Source organism: Gordionus sp. m RMFG-2023, chromosome 1 (genome assembly GCF_954871325.1).
Source record: "Gordionus sp. m RMFG-2023 chromosome 1, tfGorSpeb1-WG-v2, whole genome shotgun sequence".
Lineage (NCBI taxonomy): Eukaryota > Metazoa > Nematomorpha > Gordioida > Chordodea > Parachordodidae > Gordionus > Gordionus sp. m RMFG-2023.
In genome coordinates, this window is record NC_088775.1 from 58,638,918 (window position 1) to 58,659,608 (window position 20,691).

A 20,691-nucleotide genomic window follows, 5' to 3' on the forward strand; every position below is an offset into this window, starting at 1 on the left:
TTTATTTATATATTCAAAATTAATGATGAGTTATTTTCCTGCAAATCGTCAATTCCTTGATTTGATTAAACTCGAGATTTTATTAATAATACATTAATCACTTCAAATGATAATAAATTCTACTATTATGATTAAACTTTAATCTTCATAGCATCCGGAAATGTTTTTTTAGGCCGATATAAGATTAAAATAATTGTAGGATTAATTAATTTTTTTTCTAAAATGTTAACTACGAAATATATTTTAATAAAGAATCCTGAATCAGTTATTTGTATATCAACTAACTATAATATTTTTGGCTCATTTATTTCAATTCTGTGAGTAAATACATTCTAAATATTTATTCACTTTAGTGAACGATCTGAAATTACAAGGTAGAGCTAATATTGAAATTTAAATCTATCAAAGTATTAAATAGCTTTTCGAAAATGAATATATTTACGAAATAAATTTTAGCATTTTCAATAGACCTTATATTTATATTTATTTTAAACAATTACTAAGATTCTACATCAAACATTATAAGTTTATCTAAGTTTTTTTCGAGAAATGAAGTGGATAATTTTTTTTTACTATATTTTATTGAATAATGCTAGGCTCTCTCTTTGAAGGCCTTTGGCCAATTTATGTTTTAAATTTTCTTCGGGTTTATAATTTTTTTTAAAAATATTTCTCACAAATTTTATAAGGTAATTATTTTTATTCATATATTTATATTTTTGTGACATCATATACGCACTTTTAGTTATTTGATAGTGGTAAATTCTTCATTATTTAAAATTAAATTTACCAAATCAGGCACATATGGTTAAATGGGTGGGAATTTTTTCTTCTCCCCCCCCCCCTCATATTTATATGCTTCTTAATATTATTAAAAAATATATTTAAGCTATATTATTAACGGAAATCTGGTAGCAAGCCTTCCCTATAAGATCTTGTAAGATTTTGTATCTTCTCAATAGAAAACAATTATCACTTTTCTATACTACACTTTCACTGAAATATTAATTTAACATGTTTACAAAACATATTTTTACCTATATACTTTAAATAAACTAAAAAAGTTCAAAAATAAACATTATGACAATTGTCACTTTTCTACAGTACACTTTCACTGAAATATTAATTTAACATGTTTACAAAACCTATTTTTACCTATTTACTTTAAAAAAACTCAAAAAAGTTCAAAAATAATGATTATGACAATAGTCACTTTTTATAGTACACTTTCACTGAAATATTAATTTAACATGTTTACATAACATATTTTTACCCATTTACTTTAAAAAAAACTCAAAAAAGTTTAAAAATAACGATTATGACAATTGTCACTTTTCTACAGTGCACTTTCACTGAAATATTAATTTATATATTTATATATATATATTATGATATATATGAAATGTCAATATTATGATATGTATGAAATGTCAATCAAAAGTGATCTTTGGAAGGAGTGGGGATGTAGTTAAGATCAGATGGTCTTTTGCTCAAGAGTTTATATGTAAATATATGTTTATATTATGATTATGAATGAATATAATTAATGGGAATAAAGTTTATTTTTATGATACATATATTTGTTTCTATATAGAGTATGTGTTAGTGTTAAATGTTTAAAATTATAGATGTTTAAAATTGTTGCCGTTGACTTTAGGATCCATCTAGGGATTGATGAGAATGCAATGTAGAGGATAAGAATGGGATTTGTGAGTGATACAATGAAATGAATAAAAAGAATTGACTATGTTAAATAAATTTTTCACAACTCAAGTTATTACATTTTTTTTAAACAAATGAAATTTTTAATTTATAAAATTAAATGGGAATTTTTATAAGGGATAAAATATAATTAGATATTGAGAAAAATAGATGACAAGATTAAATATTATTAAATGTATAGATTTAAAATGATTCTGTAAATATATGTAAAATTTTTGTAAATATATGTGAAATAATGTAATCAAAAGGGTAAGGATTTTTGATTTTTTTAACTTGAATAAAAAGAGTTGAAAAACTAGATATTTTTATTGTCATTTTGATGAAATAAAAATAAAATTTGTTTAAATTTAATTCAGTGGATAATTTTATTGTCATGTTGATGAAATAAAAATTAAATTTATTGAAAATTAAGACAGATTTCATATGTATATAGAGAGAGTTATTTTAATTATGTGACAGGTTATTTTATTAAATTTAGTTTTTTTTTAAAGGGCTATTAATTAATTTATTAAAATAAAATATAAAATTAAGAAAAGGGGTATTTATTGGAATTATAAGGGTACGGAAGTAGAGAATTTAGTGATAAAACTGGAAATTTATTATAAAAATATATACAAAATAAAAGTGTGAATAAAAATTGGTGAATAATTATGGTGATGATCAAAATTTTTATGAGTGATATTAAAAATATATAATAGATTTTTGTGCTGAAATTATTAATTTTTATATATGCAATTGGAGCTTTTAAAAAGATGGACATGTGTGTTGGTTTATTTTTAATCTATTTTTAATAATATTGATTAATGGTGAATATAATGCAATTTTAATTAGGGTGATATGTTATGTAAGTGATAAGTGTATATATATATTTGTGTGATATATATAAATGTATAGTTTATGTTATCATTAAGATGTGTTATATATGTGATATATTTTTAAATGTAAAGTTATCATTATGATGCGTTTGAAATGATAACTTATAAATCATATAAATTGAAATTTTTTTTCATTTTTATTAGATTGTACAATATTTCCTGTTCAACAATTGTAATAATATTTCTGTCTTTATTTTTTTTAACAATTAAGATTTGTTTTTTTTTTTGTGAAAATCAAAATATTCTATTTATTTACATGTAATCTATATAGTTTTAATAGTGATTATGTCATTAATTGTGAATACAAAACAAAATTGTAGTTATACGTAATATATGTAGTTTTCATAATGATTATGTGGTTTTCATCATGATTATGTCAGTAAAATTTTTTATGTTTACCAATGTTCAATGATTATGTTAAAATATTACATCTGATGATTTATATATTTTAAATCAAAATTTTCTTTGAGACAAAATATCACATTGATTATGTTATGTACAGAAATTACAGTTCGATGTAATTTTGATTGTTAATATTTAAAGAAATATATGTTTCATTTAACCCCTTATATGTTCTATTTAACCCCTGATGTGAGATGAAAAATGGTGTAAATATGGGAGTATTGATGACCAAGAGCTAGTATTCAATGAAAAAGTCTGAAGAGATTATGAAAAGATGATATCAAATAACTGATGAGAAATGAAGAGAATTTGGGAGGATCATATGAAAAATGAAGAATATCTATGATATATTGTTTTTTTTAGAATGTAACACGTGGCTTCTGAAGGGTAGGCTTGTTGTAGTTTTGTTATATATTTATATATATATTATGATATATATGAAATGTCAATATTATGCTATGTATGAAATGTCAATATTATGATATGTGTGAAATGCCAATCAAAAGTGATCTTTGAAAGGAGTTGGGTTGTAATTAAGATCAGATGGTCTTTTGTTCAAGAGTTTATATATAAATATATGTTTATATTATGATTATGAATGAATATAATTAATAGGAATAAAGTTTATTTTTATGATACATTTATTTGTTTCTATATTTTAGAGTATGTGTTAGTGTTAAATGTTTAAAATTATAGATGCTTAAAATTTACAACATATTTATTATACTTTAAAAAAACTCAAAAAAGTTCAAAAATAACGATTATGACAATTGTCACTTTCACTGAAATATTAATTTAACATGTTTATAAAACATATTTCTTATTTACTTTAAAAAAACTCAAAAATAACGATTATGACAATTGTCACTTTTCGATAGTACACTTTCAATGAAATATTAATTTAACATGTTTACAAAACATATTTTTACCCATTTACTTTAAAAAAACTCAAAAAGTTTAAAAATAACGATTATGACAATTGTTACTTTTCTACAGTATACTTTCACTGAAATATTAATTTAACATGTTTAACAAAACATATTTTTACCTATACACTTTAAAAAAAGTTCAAAAATAACGATTATGACGATTGTCACTTCTCTATAATAAACTTTCACTGAAATATTAATTTAACATGTTTACAAAACATATTTTTACCTATTTACTTTAAAAAAAATTAAAAAAGTTCAAAAATAACGATTATGACAATTGTCACTACAGTACACTTTAACTGAAATATTAATTTAAAAGTTTACAAAACATATTTTTACCTATTTACTTTAAAAAAAGTTTAAAAATAACGATTATGACAATTGTCACTTTTCTATACTACATTTTAACTGAAATATTAATTTAAAATGTTTACAAAACATATTTTTACCTATATACTTTAAAAAAAGTTCAAAAATAACGATTATGACAATTGTCTCTACATTACACTTTCACTGAAATATTAATTTAAAAGTTTACAAAACATATTTTTACCTATTTACTTTAAAAAAAGTTCAAAAATGATGATTATGACAATTGTCACTTTTTTATAGTACACTTTCACTGAAATATTAATTTAACATGTTTACAAAACATATTTTTACCTATATACTTTAAAAAAGCTCAAAAATGTTCAAAAATACGATTATGACAATTGTCACTTCTTTATAGTACACTTTCACTGAAATATTAATTTAACATGTTTAAAAAAAATATTTTTACATATTTACTATAACGATTATGACAATTGTCACTTTTCTACACTTTCACTGAAATATTTATTTAACATGATTACAAAACATATTTTTACCTATTTACTTTAAAAAAACAAAAAAGTACAAAAATAACGATTATGACATTAATCATTATTACCTAAAAAATTATCTATCAAAAGATATATAATAGATAAAATTACGTAAAATATAAATATATAAAAATCATTTTAAAAATATATATTAAAAAATATCAATCAAAAAAATATATTTAAAAAATTTATTAAAAAAATCATATAACACAAAGAATAAAAAAAATTAGCGATCAAAATATATTAAAAAAATATATATACTAAAAGAAAATATATATTAAAAAAAATATCAATCAAAAAAATATATTGTAACAAATTAAAATATATTTTAAAAAAATTTAAAATATTAAATAATAATAAATTAATCTCAAATAAATAATATTATTAATTTGTAAAATATAATACATTGCCTGGTTATTTCGGCAATGTATACTTTGCCGAAATAACAAAATTACTCTGCCTACCACTACCTCACATTGCCGAAATTACATTGCCGCTAACATATATAAAAAATATGAAAATAATGTATAACTCTATATTATAATTATTAAATACATAACAATTTTCTTTAATGGATTTTAAATTGATTTAATTTTGTAAATAAATACTGTAATGTAATTTTACTAATATCATAAATAAATAAAAGTAACTAATAAAGTTAAATTCTACCTTATTATAATTATTTTATTAAGAGCCTTTTAAAATTATCTAATGATATATATCAATTGTAGCTTCAATATTTCCTCAAATAAGAACTTGCTAAAATAATTATATATAAAATATATTAGGGATGTTCCGATATTTTTTATTGGATCGGATCGAGCCGATTTCACCTATTTTAAATCATCGGTTATTATCCAATATTATAAAATTTGATCCGGTATAAAATGGCTTCTTTAACAAAAATAAAATGTTATAAAATTTTTTAAAAAAGGTTGTATATAAAATTATATATTTTTATAAATAAAATCGAAATCCATTTTTATTTATATTTTTTAACAATAATAATTAATTAATAAACATTCGCCATATTGTTATTTTTTTGCGCATTCTGTTTATAAATGTGCGCGAGATTCTCTTCAGAATTTGTTTTTAGTGAAGCTGGTGATTTTGACAGTTGCTATCGCTGCAAGCTGACCTCTGATAAATTGGAAATATTGGTATTTCTAAAAAGAAATCTTCGATATATTAATGTTAAATATTATTTTAAATATTTATTTCAAATTTCATAATATTATTGTTTATTAAAAGTCATTTATAAAAATATTTTATACTATTAAAATTGCAATTGAATTGAATATAAACTATAACTGAATGGTATAGTTAAATTATAGATGTTATACTAATAAAAAGTATATTAAAAATTAAAATCATTGGTATCTTTACAGAATACAAAATTATATATATCGGATAGGTAATCGGCCGATATAATTTAATATCGGGAATATCTGATCGGCCTCCAAAAAGTGGTATCAATACACCCCTAAAAAATATATATCCAAAATGATATTAATTTGATAATCAGTCATCTTCTATAAAAAAATTTAATAACTATCATCTAAAAGGGACTTAAGTATAGGTATTATTTTGTTAATAATTATAAAATATGTATAATATACTTTAATATGTTTAACAAAGTTCGTAAAGGAGTTTGTTGAACCTTTAATAACTTTTTTACTTGTGCAATTTTGACATTCAGCTTGTCCCTTGTTCTTTTTCTCATGAATTTATAAAATTTCCCATCTAGAATTTTAAGATTCGGATTTGATTGAGGAGAACCTATCTTCAAATTTTATCTTCACTACTATGATTGTACATTCTACAAATTAAAAAATATTACATATAAAATATATCCTTCTCTTATTTAGTTTTGATGTTGTTATTTTTAATCTATCTATCTTTGTGACCTGTAAAATTTCCAACTAATTTTGGTTATTAATATATTTAAAATATAATAGCGGGAAGAAATAAAGAAAATATTACAAGATTTAGTTACATTGTGTGATATGTAAATGTTTTAAACATGAATATTAAAAAGAATCTGTATCTGTATCTTTTTAAAGAAAATAAAATAGATACAAGATTCTTTTCAAAATAAAGGATCTTAGATACAGATACTAGTATCTTATTAAAAATGTCAATAAGATACTGAGTACAAGATACAAAAGGATATTGTATCTTAGATACAAGTATTCGCGGTACTGCCCAACTCTGATTGTGATGGTATATATACTGCTTGTAGTTTGGTGTACTCTGCGTCTACATGAGCGGGGGAAGGAGGTAGGTGCAGTTTGCTTCCAATTTTTTTTAGGGGGTTAGGGGTAGGCATTTAACAGGGAGTAGCCTAGAGGTGTGATAAATTTATTGGGAGATTATCTATTAAATTTTTAGATGAAATTCAAAATATATTGTTGTAAGAAATTATCTAATACTTTTAATATAGATCATTTATAAAACAATGATATTGCTTAATATCGACCAAATTTATGTATTGCATACAATGAATTATTTTTCAAATAAAACTTATTTCCGGATAATTCTTTGCTATCTTTTTAATTGTAATTTAAAAGATATTCATGCAAACAATTTACTATAATAATTCAATCATTGTAAATAATTTTTAATTATTCATGTTCTAAATATTGACTCTTTTATATTCATTTTTGATATGGTAGTAATAATTTAATTTATATTTTTTTAATATATGAATGGAGTACCATTGCAATTAAAAAGTACAATTAATCATGTTAGATATTGATTTTTGAGGGTGAGGAGGGGTTGCTTCCAGTAGATATCCTAGCATGAAGACGATGAGGTGTATTCATCGTCCGATAAGAGGTGTGTAAAGGAGCACTTTTTCAGCTCTTTAAATATAAACTCAACTCTATTTATCAAAGCTTGTATATCTCAAGAAAATTTGGGAAAATCTAACTTATCGCAATAATTGACTATAGATTTAGTTTTCTTATTTATTTTTGTATTTTTTTTATAGTGGTGTGCGCTTATTACAAACCATCTTCCGTCAGAATATGGGAAAAGATTCCCCTAAAGTATAATATTTCCGTGACTAAATAAATGAAGATCTTTTCATTGACTGGTGATTTTGTGAGAAATCACACAGATAGCCAAGGTAGTCAATGCTGCTTCTAATTTGCAGTGGAAATTGGCAATCAAATATATCTCGAAATATAGATTGGAGTAGCACGGGCATTGTAGTGTCAATAATAGAAGATATCTGATCCTTTGGGTAGATAGAAAATAAATAAAAAAATTTGTAAAAAACTTCCAATAAATATTCCCAAGAAAACAATTAACAAAAAAAATATTAATTATTCTTAGAATATACAACTATCAAGAAAAATATAAGTTTAATTCTAGATTATAAGTAAATATATATTAAATCATGAATTAGTAAATGGCATGACAATCAATAGGATGATATAAACAGATGTTTGTTGATTTACTCGCCATCTTTTCTTTGCACATTGTTAATGATGGATAATCATTAATTGCAAAATCAATAAGATAAGACAAGGCTTTATCTAAAATAAATTTTTTTATAAATAATAATGCACTGAATCTGAAGAGGAATTAATATCAGGTGCATCTCTAGCGATTGCCATATATGATAAGATAATAGCTAAGGATCTAAAACATTGCGCCTAAAATTGCCACCCCCCCCCCTTCTCTTAAGGATAAGAGGAAATTTTTTAAGAAGTTTTTAGCTAAAAAGCCGGCCCACTCGTAGTTTAAATTTTTAACCCCCCCCCCCACCCCCCGCCGGCTCATTTATCTATAAATTTTGTTTAACACACTTGCCTAATGTTTAAAGATTATTTTAATGACTGGTTTCGCTCTATTTATTTTAATGGCTGGTTTGGCTCTTTATTTATTCTTAATAAATTAATGTTCTGCTCATTTCGACTGAAAAATATAAAAAATTCACCCGCCCATTACTTTAAAAAAAATTTAACCCGACCGCCACCCGCCCAGTGTTAAAAATATTTTAGAAAATCCGACGGGCTGACCTATAGTACAGATACCTTAGATAAGCCTCTTTAAATTTATATTGAGGAAATTGAAAAATAATCAAATTCATTAGATAGTAAAAAGAAAAGCTCAACCCTTCATGAAAATTTGAAATTTGGGTTATATAAAATCAAGAATTAGGTTCATAGTCGTGATAAGATATACTTTTTCTACAAATAAAAAAATTTGTGATCTAGTGGGAAGGGGGGGGGGGTTATAAGGTTTTCCAGGGGATTTCCCCCTGAGGTCACTACAAAAATCAGTTACATCATCCTTATTTTCGGAAAAGCTTGCTCCGGGGTCACCCAATTAAACTGCTAGACGTATTTATCCGAAGTTTAAATAAGTTGTTGGATTGTTACTTAGTAAATGAAACTTTTTCTATTAAAGAAATCTTGATTTAAGTCAACCAATATAATATATTTAAGTACTTATTATGTAAAAGTAAAAAAAGAAAATTAGAAAATCTATAACTCATTTTTTATTTAAATAATATACGCGTATAAGTATTTAAATATTATTTATATCGGGATATATTGACTATTAAGTCGTTATTTAGTTTATTGAAATAGCAATTAGATTATTATAAAAATGAGAAATAAATATAAATAATTTTTATAACATTGTTGTATTGCACTTAACCCTTGTAAACGATTCATTTTTTTTAGTAACAGCTTAACTAGAGGATGGTTAATATATTTATTTTTTGGCTTTCAGTTGACTTGAGATCCATTCAAATCCTTCCTAGTTATAAAATTTAAAAAAAATAATATAATATATTATTATTGGCTATTAGGTTAAACGTATCCTTACTACATAATAATATTAATTTAATTAAATAATCATAATTTTTGGCTAACAATATATTTGGAACAAAGTTAAAAATGTTGCATCAGTATCAAGATACACTTTTATATTGGTAAGCGGAAAATAATTTCCCGGAAAAAAAATCACCGAAAATAATTCCCCGGAAAAAAATTCCCCGGGAAAATAATTCCCTGGAAAATAATTCCCCAGAAAAAAAATCCCAGGAAAAAAATCTTTGGAATACCCGGAAAAATATTCCCGTGGAAAAAATTTCCCAGGAAAAAAATTCCCATAGAAAATAATTCCCCGGAAATAAATTCCCCATTTTTTAGATTAAAATTAAATATGGGGGAAAATTAATCCCCGGAAAAAAAACCGGAAAAAATTCCCAGAATAATTTTTTAAAAATCATCAAAAAATAATCCCGCCGCTAAAATAACGAAAATATTTCTAAAAAATTATGTTAGTATTTTCTGAACGTTGAGAGTATTTCTTTTTTAATTCCAAAACGGCAATCTTTAAATGAGAATTGATAAATCGGTTGGTAGCTTTTATATTTTATAATTTAGTAGATAGCATAAAAAGAATAGATTTGTGACGATAGATTTTTATAGAAATATATGAAAATTATGAAAGAGGTTTTACAATTTAAATTTGAAAAGAAAAATGAAAGCAAATTTTCCCTAGAAAGAGAAAGGTTATTTTCATAATCCACTTTTCATCTAGACTTGAATACCATGAAGAGGGGGGGGGGTTATTTCTAATACGCCACTAAGGTTAAAATATATATAACATTAAAATGAATATTATGACACTATTCTGTTCCGTTCGTTTATATCAGTTTGAATCCCGGACAAAATAACATAATGGGAATTTTTTATGTTTAATACTATTGATTTTAAAAATTGTATCTGATTATAAATTTTCAAAAAAAGTATTGATCCTATAATCACTGATTACAAAAGCTTATTTAATTCAAAGACTATAAATTTTCAAAAAAAGTATTGATCCTATAATCACTGATTACAAAAGCTTATTTAATTCAAAGACTATCTCAAGTAATAGAACGCTACCAAAAAATATGGTGAATTTCATATCAAATTAACTAAGGTTTCAACCCGACCCCCTTCAATTTTCTTAAATTTTGTATACTGGTAGTATATACTTAACTAAGAAAAAAAATGAAATTTTACTTTCCAACACTGTTTACCCGCTAAGATATGGCCGTTTAAAGCGCGGAAAAATGGTCATTTTTGACAAAATGCACCTCATTTATTTTCAAATATCTCGAGAAATAATTATATTATAAAAATAATTTTAATTTAATTTTTTAGCTTAATAAAAGTTCTTTAAAATGACATAAAAATAAATATGATGGACATTTTATTAATATCGATAACCGGATGTGTAAAACCGGAAATGGCCATAGAAAAAAAGGTATTTTTTCAAAATTTCTTTTCTGTAGATAGATATCACACTGCTTTATATTTGTACAAAATCTTAGACAGGGATGAACATGGGTTTAGGAGTTATCACTCTTTATATGGCTAAAATTGAACATTAATATCATATTTTAATTTAATGAATAGTTATGAAATAATGTTAATTTAAAAATTATGTCTAAATTAAAATTTCAACATTTTTAATACCAAAGTTCCGACAAATGAGGATGTTGACGTCGGAAGAAAATAATGAAGTAAAAAAACATATTGAAAACATGTTGGATTTGATTTGCATCGAAGAATATAACATCGACGTGATGAAAATCTGATTTTACCCCTTTCCCCAGATGCAAAGAGAATCAAATTAAAGGGTATTAATAAATTATAAAATTGCTTAGCTCTATTAAATGCAATGTTTGAAATAAATGGCATCCGCTTCAAAATTAAACCCCAACATATGGGAGGATGAGGTTGTTACAGAGGAGAGTATTGTACCTAATGACATAACAAAATATTTAACTCTTAAAGTGACCAGTTTTGATATGTATAATTTAGCAAAATTTTAAGTTGCATTTTATCATTAATTTAAATTTTAAATTACTTTATTAAATTTATTATTATTGGTTTCACTTTTATTTGAAGATCTCAATTGAGGAAGAGGATATAATTCAAACGGATATCCTACTTTGGTGGAAACGAAAAGAAAGAGATTTGCCAAAGCTATCAAGATTAGCAAGAAAAATATTGGCAATTCCTGCAGCTAGTGTTTCTTGGAACGCGGATTTAGCATTGCTGAAAGATTTTTAGAACAAAGAAGAACATGTTTGAATTTAGAAAATTTTTTGTCATTTTCATCGAAAATAATTTTAAATTGTTTCCACATTGAAGATTTTAGTTTATTATTATCTGAATTTTCTCTTAATTTATATAAATTATTTTTTATTTTTTTAGATATATTTTCTTTATTCATAATAAAATTTTAAAATAAAAATTAAATTAAAAAATTATGTTATAAATAATAAAATAAAAATGAAAAGGGCAATTATAAAGATAAACAATTATTACTAAAATAAAATAATACAATGCAGATTGCAAACCCAAAAAAAGGAAATTTTAAGAGAAAAGTTTTATTACATTCCCATAAAAGGAAATTTTTAATAGACAAATGTTTATTTATTCTAAGAAAAATATTTTATTTTTGTGTTTATTACATAATATAGTTAGGTAAATATTCTCCACCTAAAAAAAACGATTGGTACAATAAAAAAAGAAATATTGTTATTATAGTTCATTAAATATTTTTTTTTAGTTTGTTTTTGAACAAATTTTTTAAATTTCCTTAACCCGCCCGCCCATTGTTCAAATTTTTAAATATTTGTAATTCAGATCATAAATTTTTAAAATCTTCACAAATTTAGCCTAATTAAGATAGTTTATAAATTAATTAAATCTTACTTCATCTAAAGGAATACAAAGCCTGGCTAGCTTGTGAGATTTCTTCAGGAGATAATATATATGTTTGACTGGTGGGAGTAGAAGGATTGACCAGCGAGAGAATATGAGATTTAGGCAACACTAAAATATCATCTTTCAGAGGAAATTTAAATGAGGCTGAAGGTCCACAAGTGTGTAAAAATCGGATTTTTACTTCTTCATTTATATCATTTTTATCGATTATATATCCTAACCACCATTTGTCATCATATACACATGTTATATATCAATTAATATTTTAAATATAATTTTCTCATTTTAAAACGAAACTTGTTTTATATTATATTTTTGGGAATTATAATATATTTTGGTTTTTAGTCTATTTTGATCAATGGGAATAACCCCGTGAATTTTTTGGGCCCCATGTATGGGCAGTGCAGAATTAAATCTTTTACGAAGGGCTAATTCCTCTTCGATATATTCTTGATTGGATACATATTCAAATTGAATTCCATTAATATTTTCTTTAGCATAATTATATAATTCTAATGGGGTTAGGATTTGATTTCATTTGGCCTTTGAAGACTAGCTCTGGCAGTGGCGTATCCAGGATTTTCTTATGGGGGGGCCCAAACCTCCTTATCTGGCCTTCGGCCGGGTCTTATGTTTTAGCTATATCATTAAATTATTAATAATTTAATAATTATTATATTTATATTTGTAACTATTATTTACTAATTCGTGCTAATGGATATTACAAGTCTATTTTTTAATATTTTTAGTTAGACATATTATATTTAATAAAAATTTTTAAATGTTAAGTTGAAATAAAGTTTAATGTCATTTTTTTTAAATAAAATTTGCTTTAAAAACTAGCCTCAGCATAAATTCTCATACAATATAAGTATAATATAATTTTTTTATTGAAAATACTAATAGTAGTGTGTATAAAATATTAATGTTGTTAAACGGCTAACTCAATATTTTCGCCAGAAAAATATTAACTAAGCCTCGAAATTTCGATACTATATGTCTAGACCTTTGCTCCTTCTATGAGCAAAATTTTCAGGCTTGCATAATATTTTTCTGGATAAATAACTGAGTTAGCCGTTTTTAAAATTCGGCTCAAAACGAGGCTTTAATAAAACTATAAAATATTGACTAGAAAATATTTTAAAAAACAAGTTTTTTAAACTTCTTATCAAATACAGTATTATACAAATTTTTTTATCAAATACTATAATTATTATGTGATTTTTAATTTTCGTGGGAATGTTGCCAATTCATCAAGAATTTTGTTGTCGTTGGAACCAAATCTCTATGGATATTTAACAGAGCTAACCCATTTAATCGAGATTCGGAAGTAGTACTTCATAAATATGTTTTCAACCTTCTTAAGTTGGAAAGTCCTTTCATTCGTACATGTTATAATAGGCAAACATGGTAGAATATAAAACAACTTCAAAATATTAGGAATTTGAGCCAAGATTTCTTTACACCGATTGAGCGCTTCAATAGCATGCTCAGGTAAAATATCTAAACGTAGTAAATATTTATACCACAATTCGAATTCACTGATTAAATTTATTTCAGTATCAATATCATAGGAATAAAATTTTGCTAAATATTTAATTTTATCTGTCATTAGAAAACGAAGATGGATCTTTGGGTATTAAAACTTGAAGATTGCTAAAGACTTGTTTTTATATAAAAACCGTACTTTTATTTGCGATAAAAAAGTATCTAAGAATGGGATGAAAGTGGATATTTTATAATATTCTTCAGTTGAGCCAATATTTATTTTACATCTCAATAATTGCCCAGGTGCTAGACGAGGTTTAATTAGTGTTATATCATAAAATTTAGCCTTCGATTCAACGTCTATATAAATATTATGAAAATATTCATCTACATTCATTCTTATTGTATCTACCTGTTCATATATATTTTCCGCCAAATCAATAACCTGAACCAAATCTAAATTTGATTTTTGTAAATTTCTACAAAGTTGTGAGCTATAGGAAAATAATTTACTGATGCAATTAGCAGCAATGATAAACTCTGATTGATCAATTGAATTCAATAATGATATCGCTTCTGACAACACAATCCTTTTTTTCATGCTTAGCCTTATTTAACTTTTGTATTTCTATTTCTTCTGTTCCACAAAATCCAAGTAAAAATAAAATATTTAAAAAATTATAGATATTTATTAATAATTAATATTAAAAATACTTATTAATTCTAACTTACTAATAATTTTGAATTTAATAAAATAATATTTTTTAACCCGCCCGCCTGCCCATTTTCAAAAATTTTTCACCCGCCCATCCTCCCGCCCATCGGGCGGGCCGAAACCCCGCCCATAGGTCCGTGAAGTTGGCCCCACAATTTTTGATTTTCAATGGTTTATCAGTTGGTGTGATTAGTACCCGATTTGTACCGTTTTCAGTTCGATTTGTATCATCACCTTTTTGAGATATTCAAAGAACAAAATGAGGGGCCAACTTCACGACAGCCCCCCAACTTTTGAACTTAAAAATAAAAATGCATGTGCGGTATCGGAGGAACTGTCAAAAGATTAGTTGGCTCAGGCGCGTAACCAATTGGAGGGGAATTTCCCCCCCCCTTCGCAAATTTTACTGTTTTCATAAATATCATTTTAAGCTAATAAAATTTTTACCCCCCCCCTTCCCCCCTTCCAATCAAAATTTTACAAATATTTGAATATCAATTTTCCAACAAAAAACTTATTTTTTATAAATAAATTTTATTAAAATTTCCTTTCCTTGTGAGTACATTAACATTATTCAAAAATATTAATAAAATGGAAAAATTTTAAGTCAAAGAGATTGAAATCAAATGGTAATTTAGTTTATTATTTATTTAAGATATTAATATTATTATTTATTTTCGGGTCGGGTCGGGCTACGGACAGCCCGTGCAGTTCTCTAATATATATACATTAAAATATTTTTAATCAATAAAAAAAATGAATTTTAACATATAAAAACTATTATATATAGTGCCATCTATTTTTTAAAGTATAAAAATAGCAATATTTTTTTAAATAAATATCCAGCCATGCTAATTGTTGAAGAAATTATTAAAAAAATAGTAAACGGATAATATTTCTTAAAAAAATTAAAAATCGGAGATCATATACATTTCGAAATATTCATTTCAAGTTTTAAACTGACCATAAGATGACCCATATTTTATCAAAAATTAATTTTGATGTTTTCGCCATAATCATCAATTATTAACTTAGCTATTGATATTAGATTCAATATTTGATCATATTTAGTTTTAAATTAAAAACTAGTTATTTCATCAGTAAAAAGCAAAAAAAGACGTTTTTTTGAGTAGTCGGTAAAGCGCGTTCCTTTTGTAAAATGGTAACGAGTAACGGTAACGCATTCCATTATTCAGATGTAACGAGTAACGGTAACGCGCTTCTTTTTTGTAGTAACGTTTACAGCACTAGTTATAATGAAATTGAATAAGATTACAAAATTTGGTTAGATAGAAATGTGTTTATATTTATCAGAGACCTGCAGGTCCGGCACTAAGCCTGGCCCGGCCCTTTTAAATATACCCGGGCCGGGCCTAAAAAAAATTTTTTAAACATATCCGGGCCAACCCGGGCCTAAAATTTTTTTTAAAAATATATCCGGGCCGGGCCTTAATATTTTTTATAAAAATTTTTACATTATGAGTTAATGGTTATAAGATTATATTATATTATAGTTATGATTAATATAATATTGGGTGATGGTTAACACTACCACCCACAGATCGATCTAATTATTAATTTCCTGCAAATTTATTCAAAGTATTAATATATTTTTTTATAATTAATATCTAAATTTTTACAACATATTTTACCAAAACAATCAAATAAAGGAATATCTTAAATAAGCCCCAATATTCAAGTATTATTAATATATTTTTTTATAATTCATATCTAAATTTTTAGAATAGTTACCAAAACAATCAAATAAAGGAATATCATGGCACAAAATACTAATGATATAATTAATAAAATTATAAATAATATTTATTCTTTTAGAAATACAAATAATAATTTAAAATCTGAAATATGGGCTAAATTTAACATCATCATAGATGAAAATAAAAAAAACATTGGCTACGTTGTAAGAATTGTTCAATTATATTATCTTATAATTATAAACATGGTACATCACATTTAAAAAGAGATAAATGTGATGGTAAATCCATGAAAATTAATAATTATTTTTACACCTGAAAAACAACCTATAAATGTAATATAAAATATTTAAAAGAAAAATTTATAGATCATTCCTTAACACTTTGTGCAAAAGATATTAGACCTTTGGAAATGATAGCTGGGAATGGGTTTCTTGAATTCAGCCAGGCTCTAGTCGATGTTGGGGCATAGTATGGTAAAATAGATATCAACTCATTGATTTCACATCACACCATTCTATCACGCCCTTAAAGAAAAATGTAATAAAATAAGAAACATTTTGGTTGATACTATTGCCCCAGTAATCAAGAATCGATTTATGGCTGCTTCCACTGATATATGGTGCGATGACCTAAAAAGAACTCGTTTATAACGGTTAACGTGCACTATATATCAGATGACTGGAAGTTAGTGAAGAGAAACCTATTTACTGCTAAATTTAAAGAAGTGTCAAAGACCAGCAAAGTAGTTAAGGATGAACTATTAAAAAATTTTTACAATTTTAATACTAATGATTTTATTAATATAATATTTGTTACAGACCAAGGTAAAAATATTATATAAGCATTGGAGTTAAATGAACGATTAAATTGTTCTTGTCATATATTAAATACAATTTTAAGAAATTCATTTAACTTCAAATATTTGGAAAGTAATGCCCCATTAATAAAATCAACAATAGATAATACTAAAATATTCGTGGGGCATTTAAAACAAAGTAATAAATAAAGCCCTTTATCAAGATATAGAAGTCCGCTGGAACTCTAAATACAATATTCTGAATTCTGTTTATTCTCAAAATGAAGAAATTATAAAAGTTCTTCAAGATCATGGGGGATCGGAAAAGTATTATATTATAGACTTTCCGATCCTTCATTACTAGTCAAAATTCTTGAGAATTTTAACAGAGCTATTATTGAGTTACAGTCGGACTCTTGTACTCTTTTTAAAGTGGTAATTTGGTATTATAAACTTCTTGTAGTTTGTAATACCTTACAAAGCGAAAAAGGAGAAATAAAATTGATTTTACTTAATATAAAGCATTTTTTAATTGAAAAATTTGTTTTACACAAGTATCACTCTTTTTCTCTGTCCCAAATTCAAGCAATTAATGTTGTCAGGGACAGATCGCAAGATGATGGAAAACTATACAAAAGATTATATTAAATTACAAGAGGCTCAGGAAGTAAATGAAATACCATCGATCAGTCAAATTACGACTGTTGTTAAACAAACTGAATTGTTTTATGACAAATGGAGCGATGGTAATTCTGGTAATATGTCAATACCCGATGATGAATATTATAATTACATAAATAAAAAAATAGATGAAATATTTAAGGTGGATAATTTGTTAGAGTGGGCCAATTTAAGAAAAATTGGCAAAACGGGTATTGGCAATTCCTGCTTCAAGTGCAAGCTGTGAGCGGAATTTTTTCACTACTGGGAGAATTCTTGAAGAAAGAAGAAGTAATCTTCAACCTAAAAAGGTAGATATGATTCTCTATCTTCATGATAATTTGTGAATTTTTAATATCTTTCTTGAGTATAGGGTTTCGTCAATCATGCTGGTTTTTTACTTTGCAAGCTGTCAAATATTTATTGCATTTATTACATTTTACCTTGAGTCATGAAAGTTTTTAATCCAACATTTTTCATTATTTTTTTTAGAATATTATATAATACAATTATCTTCTTTTGTTAAAAATTTATATTATAAAATAAATTATATTAATATTGTGCAATTAGATTATATTTTCAAAATACTATTTATTATACATGCATTTTTTTAAATAGCGATTTATTTTTATTTTATAAATTAAATAGTAAATTAAATACAATATATTATATTCTCAAAATATTTTCCATTTTTATAAATTAAATATTAGTTTTATTTTTTTTAAATGCAATATAAAATATAGTATATGCTCAAAATATTATTACCATTTTTATGAATATTAGTTTTATTTTTATAAATGCAATATAAATATAGTATATGCTCAAAATATCCATTTTTATAAATAACAATTTTATAATTTTTATAAATTCAATATAATATTCACAAAATATTAGCTTTTTACATGTATATTTTAAATAATAAGCGATAATACTCGCTGAAAAATATGGTAAAATACCTCATAGGTGAATTTTTGTATATACCAGGTCGAATATAATTTTAAAAAATTCTGAGCCGGGCCTGAAATTTTTTTTAAAAAAATATCCGGGCCGGGCCGGGCCTAAAAAATTTAAAACTGGGCCTGGCCGTGCAAATGGTGCCTCTGCAGGTCTCTAATATTTATAGTAGAGTTGGCAAAATTTGTGATTTTTTTATTTTAATTCGCAATTTTTTTGATTTAAATCACGCTTTAAACCAGATACTAATATTTCAATTAGAGAAGTTACAGATTTAAATTGGAAATATACATAATAATTTTTTTTACCTTAGTATAATATTTGTAAGTAAAAAAGTTAATGTTTAAGGAGATCAGGTAAGGAAATTATTGAAAAAATATATATTGATAAGTAATTAGCTAATTTTATACCATGTCAAATAAAATGCCGTCTGTCAATAGGGAATTCGATGATATGTGTAAGCTGTTTAAAAATAATTTGCCTAGTCGATAACAATGAGTCGAAAAAAATCATTCATTTTCAAAAACAAATACCGTTATTTCTCAATTGGATACCCTGATGCATTAGCCAAATTAAAATATTCGTTAATACCCTTAATTTAAAATAATCGTGATTATTAGGTTTGTGGTTTAGTATGACCTAAAAATTAACATTTTTAAAACTCCCCCTCTCTCTTTTTTTGATAGTGGCTAGTTTTTTAATTATAATATGATAAATAGTGTTTAATTAAGCCTTTTTCTGAAGATAAATCAATTGTTTATAACAAAATATTGCAATCAAATAAGCTATCTAATCATTTTTAAATGTTTGGTTGTTACAAAATTAAAAAAAAAGATTAATTATATCTAAATTAGATATGATTATTTAATTATTATATGGTTATTTTTATAACCTACCATCCTGAAAATTAACATTATTATAATAATTTCCTGACACATTTCTTATCCTATCTTCCCTAAATATGTTTCAAATTTAACGTACAATGAAACCGAAGTAGCAATGGAACGTGGCTAATTTTATATCTTCAACTAATTTCTTATCTATCAATCATGGTTAAATTCCAAGCTATATCTGACCAGTTTAATAAAATTATGTTTTCCAATAAAATAATAAAAAATAAATTATGGTTAGCAAGACCATTTAATTCATAGTAAAACAATCAACAGCTTCAGTTATTAACAATTAATTATGTCAAATTGAAACAATGAAATACAAAATAAATCTAGTTTTTATTATCTAATAATAAATGATTACTAGTATACAATTTAATATTTTTCATATAAAAATTAGTTAATTCTAAAATAATTAGTGTTGTTAAAGTAGTTACTAACTAGTTATAATTTTACAAAAAAATAAGTGTAACTAGTTATATTTGAAAAATTATAACTATAACTGCTAAATGTAACTAGTTACTTTTTAAATATTCATATATATTATTAAAAAATATTCAAATAATTAATTTTATTATTAATAAGTTATATTATAATAAATTAAACATATTAATTTAAAATTTTGATTAAATATCTAATTCTGTATGCGAGCCTTTTTTATATAGTTAATATTGACAACTGAATCAGACAGATTCAGAAACATAGCCGAAGCCTGGATTTTGCTAGGGGGAAAGCACTATTATGTGGGTTTTGGCCCTATAAATTTTATTGGTAGGTCCATCTTTATAGGACTCTGGCTAGGTTATATTTTTATAAAAATAATTTTTCTTTTTTTTAAAAAAATTTTGAATAATAGTCGTTATTCAAAAAAATTAAACTTTTATTATTTTTCTTTCGCTTTCTTGTTTATAATGTTATATATTAAATATAA

At 24.5% G+C, this 20,691-nt stretch overlaps 1 protein-coding gene across 3 annotated transcripts in view; it reads right to left on the bottom strand.

The window, feature by feature from the left end:
• The window catches only part of LOC135922153 (ADP-ribosylation factor-like protein 3), an 83,957-nt gene that overhangs the window by 22,743 nt on the left and 40,523 nt on the right, over positions 1-20,691 (bottom strand). Inside the window, exons 6-7 of one of the 3 annotated variants that reach the window (XM_065456581.1) lie at positions 15,862-15,989; positions 9,307-9,567 (exon numbers count right to left, since the gene is read on the bottom strand). The exons of 1 other annotated variant lie outside the window; for it this stretch is intronic. In XM_065456581.1, the coding sequence (XP_065312653.1) occupies positions 9,537-9,567; positions 15,862-15,989 (159 nt within the window). In that variant the 3' untranslated portion in view covers positions 9,307-9,536. Of the gene's footprint in view, positions 1-9,306; positions 9,568-15,861; positions 15,990-20,691 lie in introns of those variants that run through there. One more of the 3 variants, XM_065456583.1, reaches the window with a different exon arrangement.